This window comes from Bradysia coprophila, unplaced genomic scaffold, assembly GCF_014529535.1.
Source record: "Bradysia coprophila strain Holo2 unplaced genomic scaffold, BU_Bcop_v1 contig_297, whole genome shotgun sequence".
NCBI lineage: Eukaryota > Metazoa > Arthropoda > Insecta > Diptera > Sciaridae > Bradysia > Bradysia coprophila.
The window spans coordinates 3,842,356-3,855,801 of record NW_023503555.1 but is presented as its reverse complement, the minus strand read 5'-3'; the positions used below and the strand labels follow the sequence as shown (position 1 = coordinate 3,855,801).

At 35.3% G+C, this 13,446-nt stretch overlaps 1 protein-coding gene across 3 annotated transcripts; it reads left to right on the top strand.

The window, feature by feature from the left end:
- The first annotated feature begins 1,154 nt into the window (after positions 1–1,154).
- Positions 1,155–3,148, top strand: LOC119078523 (E3 ubiquitin-protein ligase RNF31-like). Of its 3 annotated transcripts, none has more exons than XM_037186087.1 (8): positions 1,155–1,193; positions 1,245–1,474; positions 1,534–1,644; positions 1,703–1,906; positions 2,019–2,261; positions 2,332–2,499; positions 2,617–2,756; positions 2,837–3,148. In XM_037186087.1, the coding sequence occupies exons 1-8, from the start codon at positions 1,184–1,186 to the stop codon at positions 3,048–3,050; spliced, it is 1,320 nt and encodes a 439-aa protein (XP_037041982.1). In that variant the 5' UTR covers positions 1,155–1,183; the 3' UTR covers positions 3,051–3,148. The 3 variants fall into 3 exon arrangements, with proteins under 3 accessions (XP_037041982.1, XP_037041981.1, XP_037041983.1); XM_037186086.1 differs by having other exon boundaries at positions 1,245–1,477; XM_037186088.1 differs by having other exon boundaries at positions 1,176–1,193; positions 1,251–1,477.
- Positions 3,149–13,446: the final 10,298 nt, after the last annotated feature.

Here is a 13,446-nt window from a genome sequence, read left to right as displayed (position 1 = left end):
GTAGAAGTTTAATTCAAAAATTACACTTCAGGTCTATGTTGTTGTCTCATTTTCGCTTATGTGATAAAATAGAGTACACACTTGTCACTATCAGTAATATATATTACACACTTGTCACGAATAGGTCGAGGCTTGCCAACTACATAGACCTGAAGTGTAATTTTTGAATTAAACTTCTAGTTAAGTAATTTTGACATCCGAACACCGCGCGTATGTGATAATATATATTATGAACCTGTGTCCAAATATGGACATAGGTGCGGTGCATATCATTTTTTATGTGCCGATGCAAAGATAAACCCAAACTCCCTCTCCAAGCTATTGAATAATGTTAGTCTTACCACACAGAGACATAAAAATCGTTTACGCATTCGTTTTATGCATTTACACAAAATCAAAGGATGACCTATGTATTTAGGTACCATTTAGGTCAAATCGACTGAGACAGCCAGGTTAACTTTGCCGCCGTTGTTTTACATGTCCGAAGGTTTTTGTGTGCTTATTGTACTTAATGTACTTTTAACTTTTTATTCCTTGTTATTTAAACCGATGCTATTGTTTTCCCTAGTACTGTAATAAACCACTTTCGACCCTAGGAAAGCATGCATGCAAAAGTGCCTCAAATCAGCTGTCTCAATAAAGCAGACTCATACACAAAAAGAACCACAAGATGGTAATTTATATAATTATAATGTCATCTGCTATCAATAGCGACGACAAAAAATATGTGATTAGCTCTGGGCTAGTGTTCTCTTATATAATAAAAAATTTCGTAGTTAAACAAATGAAGTAAAAGATCGTATATCAATCTACTAAAAATCGTTGAATCAAAAGAGATAACAGACCTATAAATTTCACTACTGCCATGAATGACATGGCAGGTTGAGTGGCCAATCGAATAGTTATTTTCGTACCTCGTTTGGCTTAGATTGATTTTGGCAAAGCACTCTCAAGCACCGAATTTTCGGTCCCGTTGCATGAACATTCTGTTGATAAATGAATTGTAATAAACTTTCGATTGGACTTTCCTAAATTATGTGTTGGAGCAATCTTTTCACCTCTGGCTAAGATGTGAACGGTGAATTTTTAAAATAAAAGGAAACGAAGTGAACTAATTTTATTGAAAGCCTCGATTTTTGTCAAAAAAGCAGGCCGTTGTTTTTCTGTCTGAACGATTGAGAAGATGAGTCAAGGTAAGAACTATTTTCAATGCACAGAATGAAACAAAAAAATGATTAAAATAGTTCCAGTTATCGACACTTGTCAATTCTGTACATTTACAAATGAACGCGGTGCGAAAATATGCATAGCGTGTGGACGAACTTTGGGGCTACCGGTAGTGAACCTCAGCTCAAGCGACGGAGTCAAGTGTTCGCAATGCACCTATCAAAATCTATTTGGTTGCAAGCAATGTGTGATTTGCGAAATGCCAATTGTGACAGTGGAGCAAGTCAACATGTCTTCAACTTTGAATGTTGTATGTAAGTCCCCAAGGATGTGTCGCAGTTTTCAACTTTATTTGTCCTTGTTCAGAATGGACAGTTGTGTCAAATCTGTTTTTCCACCACCACCAAAGAGTTTAAGATGCCAGGTTGCACGCACTCCTTCTGTGTGTCATGCTCTAAGCAATACTTCACAGTCAAGGTTCGTAATTTCAACATTGTTACGTCAGAGGATTTCGATTAATTCATCAACTCTTCAGATCATGGAATGTGGCATTAACAACTTCCGTTGCCCAATCGACGGATGTTTCAGCTTCGATGAACTGCCAAATAAATTAGATTTCTTCAAGGATTTGAAATTGGTTCTTGATGGCATCTTGGATGTAAGAACACAGAAAATGTTTGATAACAAAACTGGGATCCTCGATATCATGCACGATCCTGGATTCGTGAGATGTTCGCTGGTAATTCTTATTCTTTCAATCGTTTGCCTGCATCCCACCATCTCTAAACGCTTTATTATCAGCAGTAGTCTTTGGTAGAGGTGTAGTACATCTCTTTTCTAAAACTTTACAGTGCGGTCATGGATTCATCAATCAATGTAAATCCAAACAAACTAACTGCTCTGCGTGCCTACAGTCATTTTGCAACAGATGTGGCAGACAATGGACGCGAAACCACTCACAGACAGACTGTAAACCAAACGATAAGGGAATGGAAGACGGTGTACTCCAAATGTACACCAATGCAACCTGTCCGCAATGTAAATACAAATACATTTTGGAACGAGGTGGATGCATGCATATTACCTGCACTCAGGTAGATATGCACACACGCTTTTAAGCCTGGCCTGGGACGAAGAAAAATTCATTTTTGCATCGTTTTTCAGTGTTCATACGAATACTGCGAATTCTGTTTCAAAAAGATGACGGGAAAAGGAAAGGCGTGCAATTTTCCGAATTGTTCGATGGAAAAGTCACTGCATGGACATCATCCACGTAACTGTATGTATTACATTCGAGAAATGAATCATACCAATTTGGAGGAACTGCTAAAGGTTTGTGTTCTTAAAAATTTGTCTAATTACCTTTGAGAGTTTCGGCTACGGCTTGCCACTACCCTGTGCTCTGGAATAGCATTTCGTTAAAACATCTCCAGTTCGTTTTCGTTAAAGGCAAATGGAGTCCGTTATAATTTGGTCCAGAAAGAAAAGACTTCGACTTGTACTGTTCAAGTTAATAAGGACATAAGTGGCACTTGGGTCGCATCCGAATGCAATCACCCATCAGCCGAACGATACAATAATATGTGCCTGTAAGTACATAATATAACTCTGTAGTACTTCATGGGTATGTGTTCAGTATTATGCCATCGTAATTTGGTTTAAATTACAGCGAACACTACAAGTGGTACTTGGGCGAGCTGATGAAAATACACAGCATAGATCCGGTTGGTGTGATGAATAACTTGGAATGCATGTGCGAACTGAAACGAAACAACGTACCGCTGCAATACATTGAAAGTTACGGGCAACCGATTGAGGATACGCATACAGCCGGTTTGAGAACGTTGATTCGGGAGAACATTCCGTACGAGAAACTATTGTAGTAGCTGATGCATAGTCCATGAACAGTAATTGGTTTTTGACTTGTCATTTTCGGATATTTCTTTTTTTGGTAATAATTACAAAGATCTATTTTTGATATCAACTGTCAATAGCCTCTACTACTATCACTAGAAGCCACAAGTCTTTCTTTGGCCAACTTATTTGATTGTGAGCACCTTCACTCAAGATTGTGACTTCGATAATTGAAGCTGATCATGTTTGTGTGTTTGTGAAGTCTTTCTAGGGGGCTATTCTAACGAGAGCTCTTTCTTCTTTTTTTTGGCAGTCTTCGTTCTTCGTCACGAGCTTTCAGAATCAATAGAGAACTCAAAAATATGTAACAAAGCACTTTTCGTTTTTAATCCGTTCGGTGAAAACGCTTCATTGCTACGTTGTCAATGAAACTGTGAATATTAGCGCCTAATATATCGCTACTATGTTTCACATTTCACCACTTTTGTTTGTTTGAGTGCACCAGCTGAAAAACAGCTGACGCAAATGCATGTCTAAATTTCAATGGCGTCCACTGTACCCGTTCATATTTGATCCAGTTGTCCAATATCCAACTCTAGCTACACATAGAGGTGTGAAAGAGACCGAATTCAAATTTTCTTTTGTTCTTCTGTCAAGTGTGACAAGTATAACAGTGGGAAAATTTGAATTAGGTCTCATTCGCGCTGCTATGTTTAGAATGCAGTAATTCTTATTCTTCAATAGAACTGTTTTGCACACGATTTGATCTCTCTTATTTGCCATTTTGAATAGCAAATTGGAAAAATCAGAGGAACATCAGTGACAGCTTAAATATGAAAGTGGAATTTTTTACATAGGAACAGCAGTACAAATTTCAAATATTTAAATGATTCAAAGGAAGTAGTAACCCGTTTCACTCCGTGGGAAGTATTTTACAGATAGCATACTGGTACTGACATGCAGATAGGATATGAATCATGGGATAAGATGGACAGGAAAGCTGATGCTTTCCAAGCACCTAAGCCGCCAATGGGCCTATGGTACATTACCCATATTTTAGAGAGATTTTATAATTGTGAATTGCAAATCGCATGATTCATATATTAGAGCATAGGTGGCGCTAGTAGTTGGTTGACATTTTATCGTTCATCATTTTTTTGGTTTTTTCTTGACCTATTACTGTCAATAGACCTGACTAGTGTTAACTAACAGGAGAGACTAATCATTTACGATTAGGGCAAACCCTATGAACTATGTCTGGCCCGGGAGTCGAACCCGTGACATATAGGGCGTGAGTCCATCGCTCTACCGATTGAGCTGCCTGACAAGTAGATGGTGTTGTAACGTTTTTCTCATATGTTAATGCTAGTATGAATAATGAGAATCGTTTGAAAATTGTCGGTTAGTATTATTCCCTAACAGTTGAAAGAAAATTCAATTTAAGGATTTGCTCTCATAGCATTCGTAAACCTGTGTGTAGCGGCCATACTTTAAGCCTTTTTTGGTTCAGATAACTGAAATGCTACATTGTTTGGACGGACCATTTTCCATACAGTTCATGTTCATGTCCAAATTGATTTGAATTGACATTATTTGTAACGGTGCAAAACATTCTACCGACGAACTTGTGTGTATATGAGCAAATAGTTTTTTTTTCTTCTCGATATTCCCAGTGATTTATCCATGAAATTAAAATCAACTTACGTACAGATATGAACAACACACACCGACAGTATGAGTGCATCTCGGTACAATTTGAATATATGTATATGTATAATACGCCAAAAGAAAATTCATAAAATATAAATCATTTGAATCATAAAAATCAAAACAACATTACCTAAACTAAGCGTATGTATAACAGATAAAACAGAGCATAATTCAAGCATAATTCAAAATGACAATGTACATTTATTACTATGAATTGCCACCCAGATAGAGGTTCTTGTGTATATTAAACCATTTCATAAGAGGCCACGGCGCGGACGGTTGAGTGTTATTTTTTTATATTATCTTCAATTACACATACAGCGTACATATATATATCGTTGCAGAGTGTTTATAGATGCATATATAACGTTTAGGTGTTCTCCTTTTCGAAAAAAAATCGTTTAAATGTTGTGCTATATTGCGTCAGGTCAATTATAGATTAATAAAAATTAATAACTTAACTTATTGTGCAATATACCAAACATCAAATAATAGCACGATTTTCGAATGACCATATTGGCATGATGGACCATTTATATTGAATTTAAATTTCAATCCGACCAGAGAGTGAGTGAAAAAAACGCCACACACAACCAATTCGGTTAATAATTAATTTTCGAATAAGTACAAACAAAGGTAATGTTTAATTGAAATTAGAGTGTTTATGGTCCATTAATCTCTTACTGTTTTTGCCACCATCGCCATCCATTATATTATTGGTAGACCAGGTATAACAATCAAAAGTTCAATTTCATTAAATCTTTGTCAATTTTTATATTTATGTTATTGGTTTGCATTTAATAATTGGGCCATAGTTAAGGTCAATCAATTACGAATTTGGTTACGGCCTTTTTTTTGGTTTCTGTGGTTTTTGTACATAACAACACCTTAAGTGCTCTCCAAAAGAACTTTCCATTTTTGGATAGTAACCCCCGTCTTCACTTAGAAATACAAAACAATTTTGCTCCGTCAAGAATACATTTTCCCCAAAAACAGTACGTTTCGTACCTCGGACTAAAAGTCTTTTTTTTTAGCGTGTGAGAGGTTTCAAGAACGAGCCGAAGGAGTCGAAAGTAGACTTTTCGTTCAAAGAGATATTCACTGAAAGAGTAATATAACAAAATCTGAAGCATGTGCACATTCCCAGAAGGGCGTGAAAGGAAATCAGATCACTGCTCCTTAGATCTTGACAAACGTGCATTGATTTCTCAAATCATGCATAATAACAATCACAGTCGCTTGACAAAATGATCGGACTATCTACTTATCACATTCAAAATAATTGCGGCTTGTCAACTTACGGCACCCTGGACTTTATTTAAATAGTCGTAGAATGCCTCCAAATAAATTTCTAAAAATCTAGAATTTAGTTTTTGATTTTTAGAAATTTATTTGGAGACATTCCTCGACTATTTAAGTAAAGTCCAGGTTGCTGAAAGTTGACAAGCCGCAATTAATTTTAATCTGTTATGCGTTCTTTATCATCATTAATATAATGTAAGTTACACGGTGCCACCATTGTTTTACCTGTACTCTCATTTGTATCTTTCCCTCTGTACCTTACCTAATTTCTGAATACTATTCGTGTGTTCATTCAATGTTCATTCTGTTTGTTCGGTAAAAAATTCATCGTAATATCTCAGCGAAGCCAGTCATTCACTTTTGGACAAGTTTGTGTTAGTCAAACGTTCTTCTATTGAGCACATTCAGTTCATTTTGATTGTGAATCAAATTTGGGACTACGACGTCGCAGGTCCAGTTGGTAATATGTTCCAAACTGTCGGCAATGAGGGTGAATATCAAGTGGGTATGTTACTCGTAATTGTTAAACATGCTATCGAATCGCTGGTTTGTTAACAATATTTGAAAAGTTTTATTAACATTTTCAATTATTTTCAAGGGCAAGTAATTTTTTGTGACCATTCGCCTCCTACATTCTTTCAGAGGAAACTCCTCAAAAATAGTTTCATGCGTCAGTTTCCACGCGTCAAAAATAAATTTCCGCCATAAACTAATCAAAATAGGTTTACTCGTTACAAAAATGTTTTTCTGTCCACGACGCCAACGGATGAAGAAGACGACACGCGTTAAATAACGCATGAAAATGAAAAACATTTTCGTACGCTCTTCTTAACTTTCCCTCTGCAGTTGGTATGGCAAGTTTCAAGTCTCTAAGATATTTCATCTGGGCTTCTATAGAGAATAGAACTTTATATTATAGACCACACTACCTTGTGATCCTAAAAATAAAATCAATTTTTTTTTCCCATTTTCCCATTAACCAATGTATACATAACATCCGTACCAGGCGAACCACCAACAACCGCGCACCACTCAACTATCATAAATAAACATTTATGACCAATAAATTTTGAATGGCAACATCGAAAATATGTTTGATGCCAGAAAAACATATTTCCCATGATTTTTCAACCCTCATTCTCTATCCCGTTAAATTAAAAGTGCACCAACATCCATTTCAATTGAATTCGATTAACAAGTTCACGCGACTTGAATAGCTCTTTGCGTACACATCGTATAATTGATTACTACCAGAATTTTTTTTTTGATGGTATACAACGAGGAGGGTGCCGTTTTCATCTGTGTGTACGCAATGAAGATTTCGGAATTGAAAATTGCATGAAAAGCGTGGGAATGGAAATGGTTGATGGCGCAGAATTTGGCTCGGGGGAGATGATAAAAGATGATGTGTTTGTATTTATATGTTTTATTCATTTATTTGTCATGGGTGGAATTATGTTTTTAGTTAAAATAAATGATGCGGTTGTCACGAATCCGGAGGCATGTGGAAATATCATTTTTATTACAAGCGTATCATCAAAAAAATGATACTTAAGGTAAATTGGAAGAACTTAAAAACCTTTTAGTCGAATGAAAACCTCATGCCCATATGCTTTTGTGCTGTAAGAATTAATACACAGCAACAAACAACACCCCAGTGTATTCGGTTTCAACGGGGAAGTTGATCATCGTTACAATGATAAAATTTAATCAAAATAACTGTTTTTTAAGGGGTATAGTGAAACCACATGACGTAAATGGTTGCATCCCAGTATTTATGTAATTTAAATTCACGTGACATAATAATACTGTTGCGATTATAGGAGAGACGTCCAGCAATGTGTTCTATAATGCGAGTTAATCTCCGAGATCTCCGGCGAATTAAATTCTAATTATTTATCGGCGCTGATCTCTTTTTAATGAATTTGTTTTTTCTAGATTCGCATTTCGGCTTAAGAGTCACAGTTATGTGAATGTTGTTCTGTATGGTTTGTCTGGCTGTAGTCTCGATAATCTTTATTCCAATTAAGTATCACAAAATCTATGAATCAGTGTTTGCTACACTTGGCTATCCTTTGTTTATGATTAGCAATGATAAGATATTAATTTTGTTACTGTTGCGGGCTCATAATAAGTCAGAATTTGCTCTGAAGTCTGAGTTAGCGTAAAATGTCGACGGATCGTGGCTCCTAGATGTACTTTCCATTACACCTCCATCTCCCTTGATGCCCCACACTTCCTACCTGTATTTTCCTGTACTCACAAGACCCAATATATATGTAAAATTAGAGGCTACGAAGCCAAATTGAATTTTTGAAACCCATCAACCCATGATTCAGGTTAGGGATATTTAAGGCATTATATGACGAATTTCTTCTAGAATCTGAACAGTTTTCCCTCTTAATATTGGTGATTAAAGTTTTATTGAAAACCAGTCGCGACGTGACAAAAGTGAATTGAAAACACGACCCGAACCTGACAAAAATGGATCGGGTTGGGTCGGGTCTTTCCGAGTTCAAGTCATTTTGAGAAAAAATTTCTGAATCACAAATTGTGAGTAAAGTTGTTGGGGCGAATGAGTCTTCAAATCGAGACTAACGAAAAATATTTTTGAGACATCTGATATCGAGAACCGGCCAAAATCAACAATGAAAGTGTAAAACAGGTATGGTCTATTGTCCGCCCGAAGGACATAAAAATTTATTTTTCGTACTTAAATGCACTCATTTTCATATTATTTTGACATAAATGTGAGTGCGTTTAAGACGAACTCGCCGATCGACCATACCTGTTCTAGACTTTCATTGAAAATCAGGCGTTTAGTTCTATCTGTTGTCTTCTTTTATATAGCGAATAGTGCGTTAGAGCTAATGAAGTAGAAGATTTTTAATTAAACTTGAAGCGGATCTTTAAACAAAAGAAGTAATAGATTCAATTACTATTGACGATAACATAGTCCTTTTTGAATGAATGAGCCCAATAAGGCAGACAGAGAAATATATCTTAGACAACAGTGGTAACAGATTTAAAGATTTACACCGTGAAATGTTTGCCTTTTATGAAAGGTTTACATTTGTCTTTTAAATCGAAAAGGTCATCAACCAATGGCTGCAACACGTCGCAGATAATCCAAAACATCTTGCAGGATAATCGAAAAAAAAAACTCATAAATTTACTTGAAAATCCCATTAAAACACATTCAGTTCTATAGCGGATTTTGAGGATTAATTTAGTTTCATTCAAAAGTATATTCCTTCCGTTCTATTAATCTCATTTGCTATCATAGGAAGAGACATCGACCGAAAAAAAATCACCGCATTTACAATTTATCTGTGTATATAATATGGCCAAAGACATGAAATTGAATGTTTCCTTCGAATATATTCATTCAATACCTTTGAATTGCATTGCACAATATTTTTGTTGATTTTTTTTTTTGTAAATTTCGTATTTTTTCAACTAAAAAAAAATTGTTTCCTGTATTTGCCAGTCAGTCAGTGCAATGAAAAATATCCGCACCTGTTTCAGAAACAGGAAATTTTATTTTTTTTAAAATTGTGATTCCATACACAAACGCATAATGTAGAGAGTGAGGAACTTCCGTCTCGGTTTATTCGAGACATTTAATTTGTATACAAACATTTATTACTGTTGTATGGGCATGCTATTTATTAAGTCCTTTTTATCAATGAAAATAAAAATTACCGTCGAGGGATTTGACGTGCGGTGTTTTTTTTTCTGTTGGATATTTTTTGTGTGTTGAAAATGTTTTAAAATAAAATTGCATTGAATTACATAGAGAGACAATTTTAGACATGTCGTAAGTGAAAAAAAATACATGAATCCACAGCAGCTCTGTGTAAATCCCATAGAAAACATGAATTGTACCGACCATAATTAGACACAAACAACAAATTAGCTGTTGCCTAAAATGGTAATGCATATGAAAGAGTAACGCATTTTTTATTATTCAAAACGGCTACGGTTAGGTTAAAAGTGAGTAAAATACGAAACAATAACACTGCAAGAGCAGCGTTGCACCTACATAATCTTGTATGTTGCTTAGTTTTGTTCCTCTTCCAAACGAAAGCCGTGTATAAATATCATTTCATAGCTTCGGGTCAGACATGTCAGCCGGTGAAAAATATGGACGGTGGAGTCCGCAAATTAAAACTCACTTGGCGGGAATCATATTTTGAATCTTTTCGGGATTGAAAATTAAAATTCCTGGAAGATTATTAGTGGAAGCAATATTATGAAATCTGTTACTTCTTTTGATTAAAGTTTCGCTTCCTAGTGAATGTTAAAATCTGGTATGTCATTTGTTTTACCATTCACACTACGATATAAGACTACATACACCGTAGGCCAACGCTTATTTTTGTCGTTCCTTTCGTTAACAGATGACTGTTCGCATCTCCATATACTTACGTTAGTTGGATTGACGTGAATAGATCTGAGCCCTACTTCACAGGACCGTTAATAATTGACGCTGTCGGAAAGTCGGTCTTCCGTCACTTCGCACGAACAATAGTTTCATGGGGAATGTGATCGAAAATTAAAATTTGCTACCAAATGATTTAAATTTTTAAATTTTGTATCTCATAAGACTGGCAGTGCCATCGCTTATTTTTGCGGTAGTGACGAGAGCAATTTCTACAATCTATAATATACCGTTTCATACCTAGGACCCGAAAAGTTTTTCACCGTCCAATATGGAAAATACTATTTGTACCACGGACTAAATGTCTGTTTTAGCGTATTCGATTCCAGACCTCACCTTCGGCTCTGTCTGTCCTAGGTACGAAATGTACTATTTCATGTGTCGGGGTCCGAAAATGAAGGAGTTTTGCGATTTTTCTCTGGTTTTCGACCCCTTACATGATTTTTTTTTTGAGTATCTGTTTTGGACGATTGATTTTAGACAATTTCGCGAGTTGTAGCCCGAACGAAGTGACACAAATACACAAATAAATATTCTTCGTCCACAATTTTCTATGAGATCATTGATAAATTACGTAACGCTGTCATCAAATTTGATCACTTGTTCCGTCTTGTTGAAAGTATATTGTAAAAATTTCTTTTGGAGCTCAAAAGACCGACTCGCAGGCTGCGCCATTGCTAACTGAATTTTGGTATCGTCTCAAATATTGAAGCAGGACCAGTTTTTGCGTTTCTGCTTGTTACATTGCTTCGTTTAACGAGACAGGAAATTATGTAATGATGTTACATGACCTAACTTAATTAATTGCAATGATCACTCGGAATCGTGAGGCACGTTTACTTTTTGATGACAAAAGACAATACTAGCCGATTACTCACTCTTTATTTCCTAATTGTTGTTTTCCAATAACGTAAAAATTGGTTGCAATGAGAGCAGATTCTGAGAATCTCAAGATTCTCAGGCCATATATCCTCAGAGGAAGTAATTTTAGTTTAATCTTTTCACAATAGATTAAGGAATTTGTTTGTGTAATGTCCATTGACAAGTGGATTGCCACCGGTTTCTGGTGGGTTTGATTTTTGTTTTTTACACAAATTAATGACCTTGGTCATATGTTTCACATTTCAATGTGGGCAACATAGAGAAACTTAATTTCAAAATCCAACGAAACCCTGTGCTACCACCTACATTTAAAACATTCACCGATCGAGCCAATCTTAATCTATTACATTTGGACCTATAGACTGGACAATTAGTATTTTTAGGAAAACATTTTCCTAAATTTTCTCAAATTTTCTTACGTTTTTCCACAATTTTTCCAAAAATAAAAATTTGGGAATAATTGGAAAATTTACCACCTAAGAGAATATGGGAAAACCATTTGCCAGAAATATTACCTGATTGTTACGAAGCCATCTACAATTGTCAAAAGTTTCCTATGTGCAGAATAAGCACCAAGCTGATCTACTAACGCACACTTACCGTATGATAAACAATCAAAACACATTCTGAACAATTTGTTTACTTCAATCATACGTGTTATATGTGCGCGCATAGATGACGTTAACGTAGATATGCACTGCGTGTAGGTTGTCTTCGAATTGTTTACAATACAAGGTGTTTATGTTTGTACACCAGCTGGTGATATTCAGCTGGTGATCTGGTGCTTATTCTGCACGCACATAGGTAACTTTTAACAATTGTATGACTTAAAAGTCGCGCCAACGGCAGCGAAAACGACGGCTTACATGCTTGGGCTTGGGTACAATTTTTTTTCTTGTTCATATTATTGAAAATCTACATTCTACATCACCGTGTGTGTCGACTAAAATGTATATTAAAAACATAATTAACTAATTAAAATGATATTAATCTGGTACGGTTTAATCTTGAAGCGAATTGAAACCTGTTTCGATACACATAGAATACTGCATACAAGATGAATTAAACTAAATTTTTTTCTGCTTTTTTTGTTCCTTAAACATTTCCAAACCGTTTATTAGATCGATTAAGATTGAGGCGTACAAGTGGAACTGTGTGTGTATGAATCACACATAATCTAATATCTTAGTTTAGATTGGAAATTGATTGCTATCTGATAGAAATTTGACGTATTAATAGTCATTGAATTATTAAGTCTAACCAATTGGTGTTTAATTTACCATTTATTGAATTAATTTATTTGCATTTTCCAAACTACTTACAAAAAAAAGTGTTTTTTACGGTAGGTTTTTTTACTTGTCTTCTTTAATAGTTAGTTGTTCAATTAAATGAGCAATTAATTTTTTGAAATTATTATTCGGCATTGATTACTTTTGGAAATCGAATTCACTTTTTTTTACGATATTCAGATTAAATATTTTAATTGCCTCTCTTTTAATAAGTTTGGAAATTCGGGATTTTTTTTATATTATTTTCTTTCCGTTAATTTTATATGAACACCAGTCACGGTATGGCTGATCAGAAAAAAAGAAAGAAATTATCTCCTCTTCGACTAATCAATATTGAACATTCATTTTAATCGATAAAGACGCCAGCTTTATCGATACGGTGTACTTAACCCCTGGCACCTCAATCACATAAAAAATGAAACGTAAAATAATCCATTCACATTGATGTTCGAGAGAGTTTGCAGCAAGTGTGGATACATGATGGTATCTAATTTCGCGGTCATAAAATCGTTTACAGGTTTTGTTAATTACAAGTGATTTTTATGAATGAAAACGTCATCTAAATGACACAATTATTTAGTTTAAAAAAAAGGTTTCGTCCAGTCATCAACCCGACATTGTCGATTAGATTTAGCTCTGCTCCAGTTAAAAATTGGAACCAATAATCTAGCTACACATAGCAACTCAAAGGCGACATTCAAATTTTTCTTTTGATCTACTGTCAAGTTTTACTGACAGGAAGCATGTAAACAGTTTTACTGTTCAAACTGTTACTTTATTTGGTCGAACATTTTTATA

Bases quoted from the DNA above. Each gene is read 5' to 3' on its own strand.
- LOC119078523 (XM_037186086.1), top strand. The intron at 1,907-2,018 runs GTAATTCTTATT...AAAACTTTACAG, and splicing joins GATTCGTGAGATGTTCGCTG to TGCGGTCATGGATTCATCAA. The intron at 2,500-2,616 runs GTTTGTGTTCTT...TTTTCGTTAAAG, and splicing joins ATTTGGAGGAACTGCTAAAG to GCAAATGGAGTCCGTTATAA.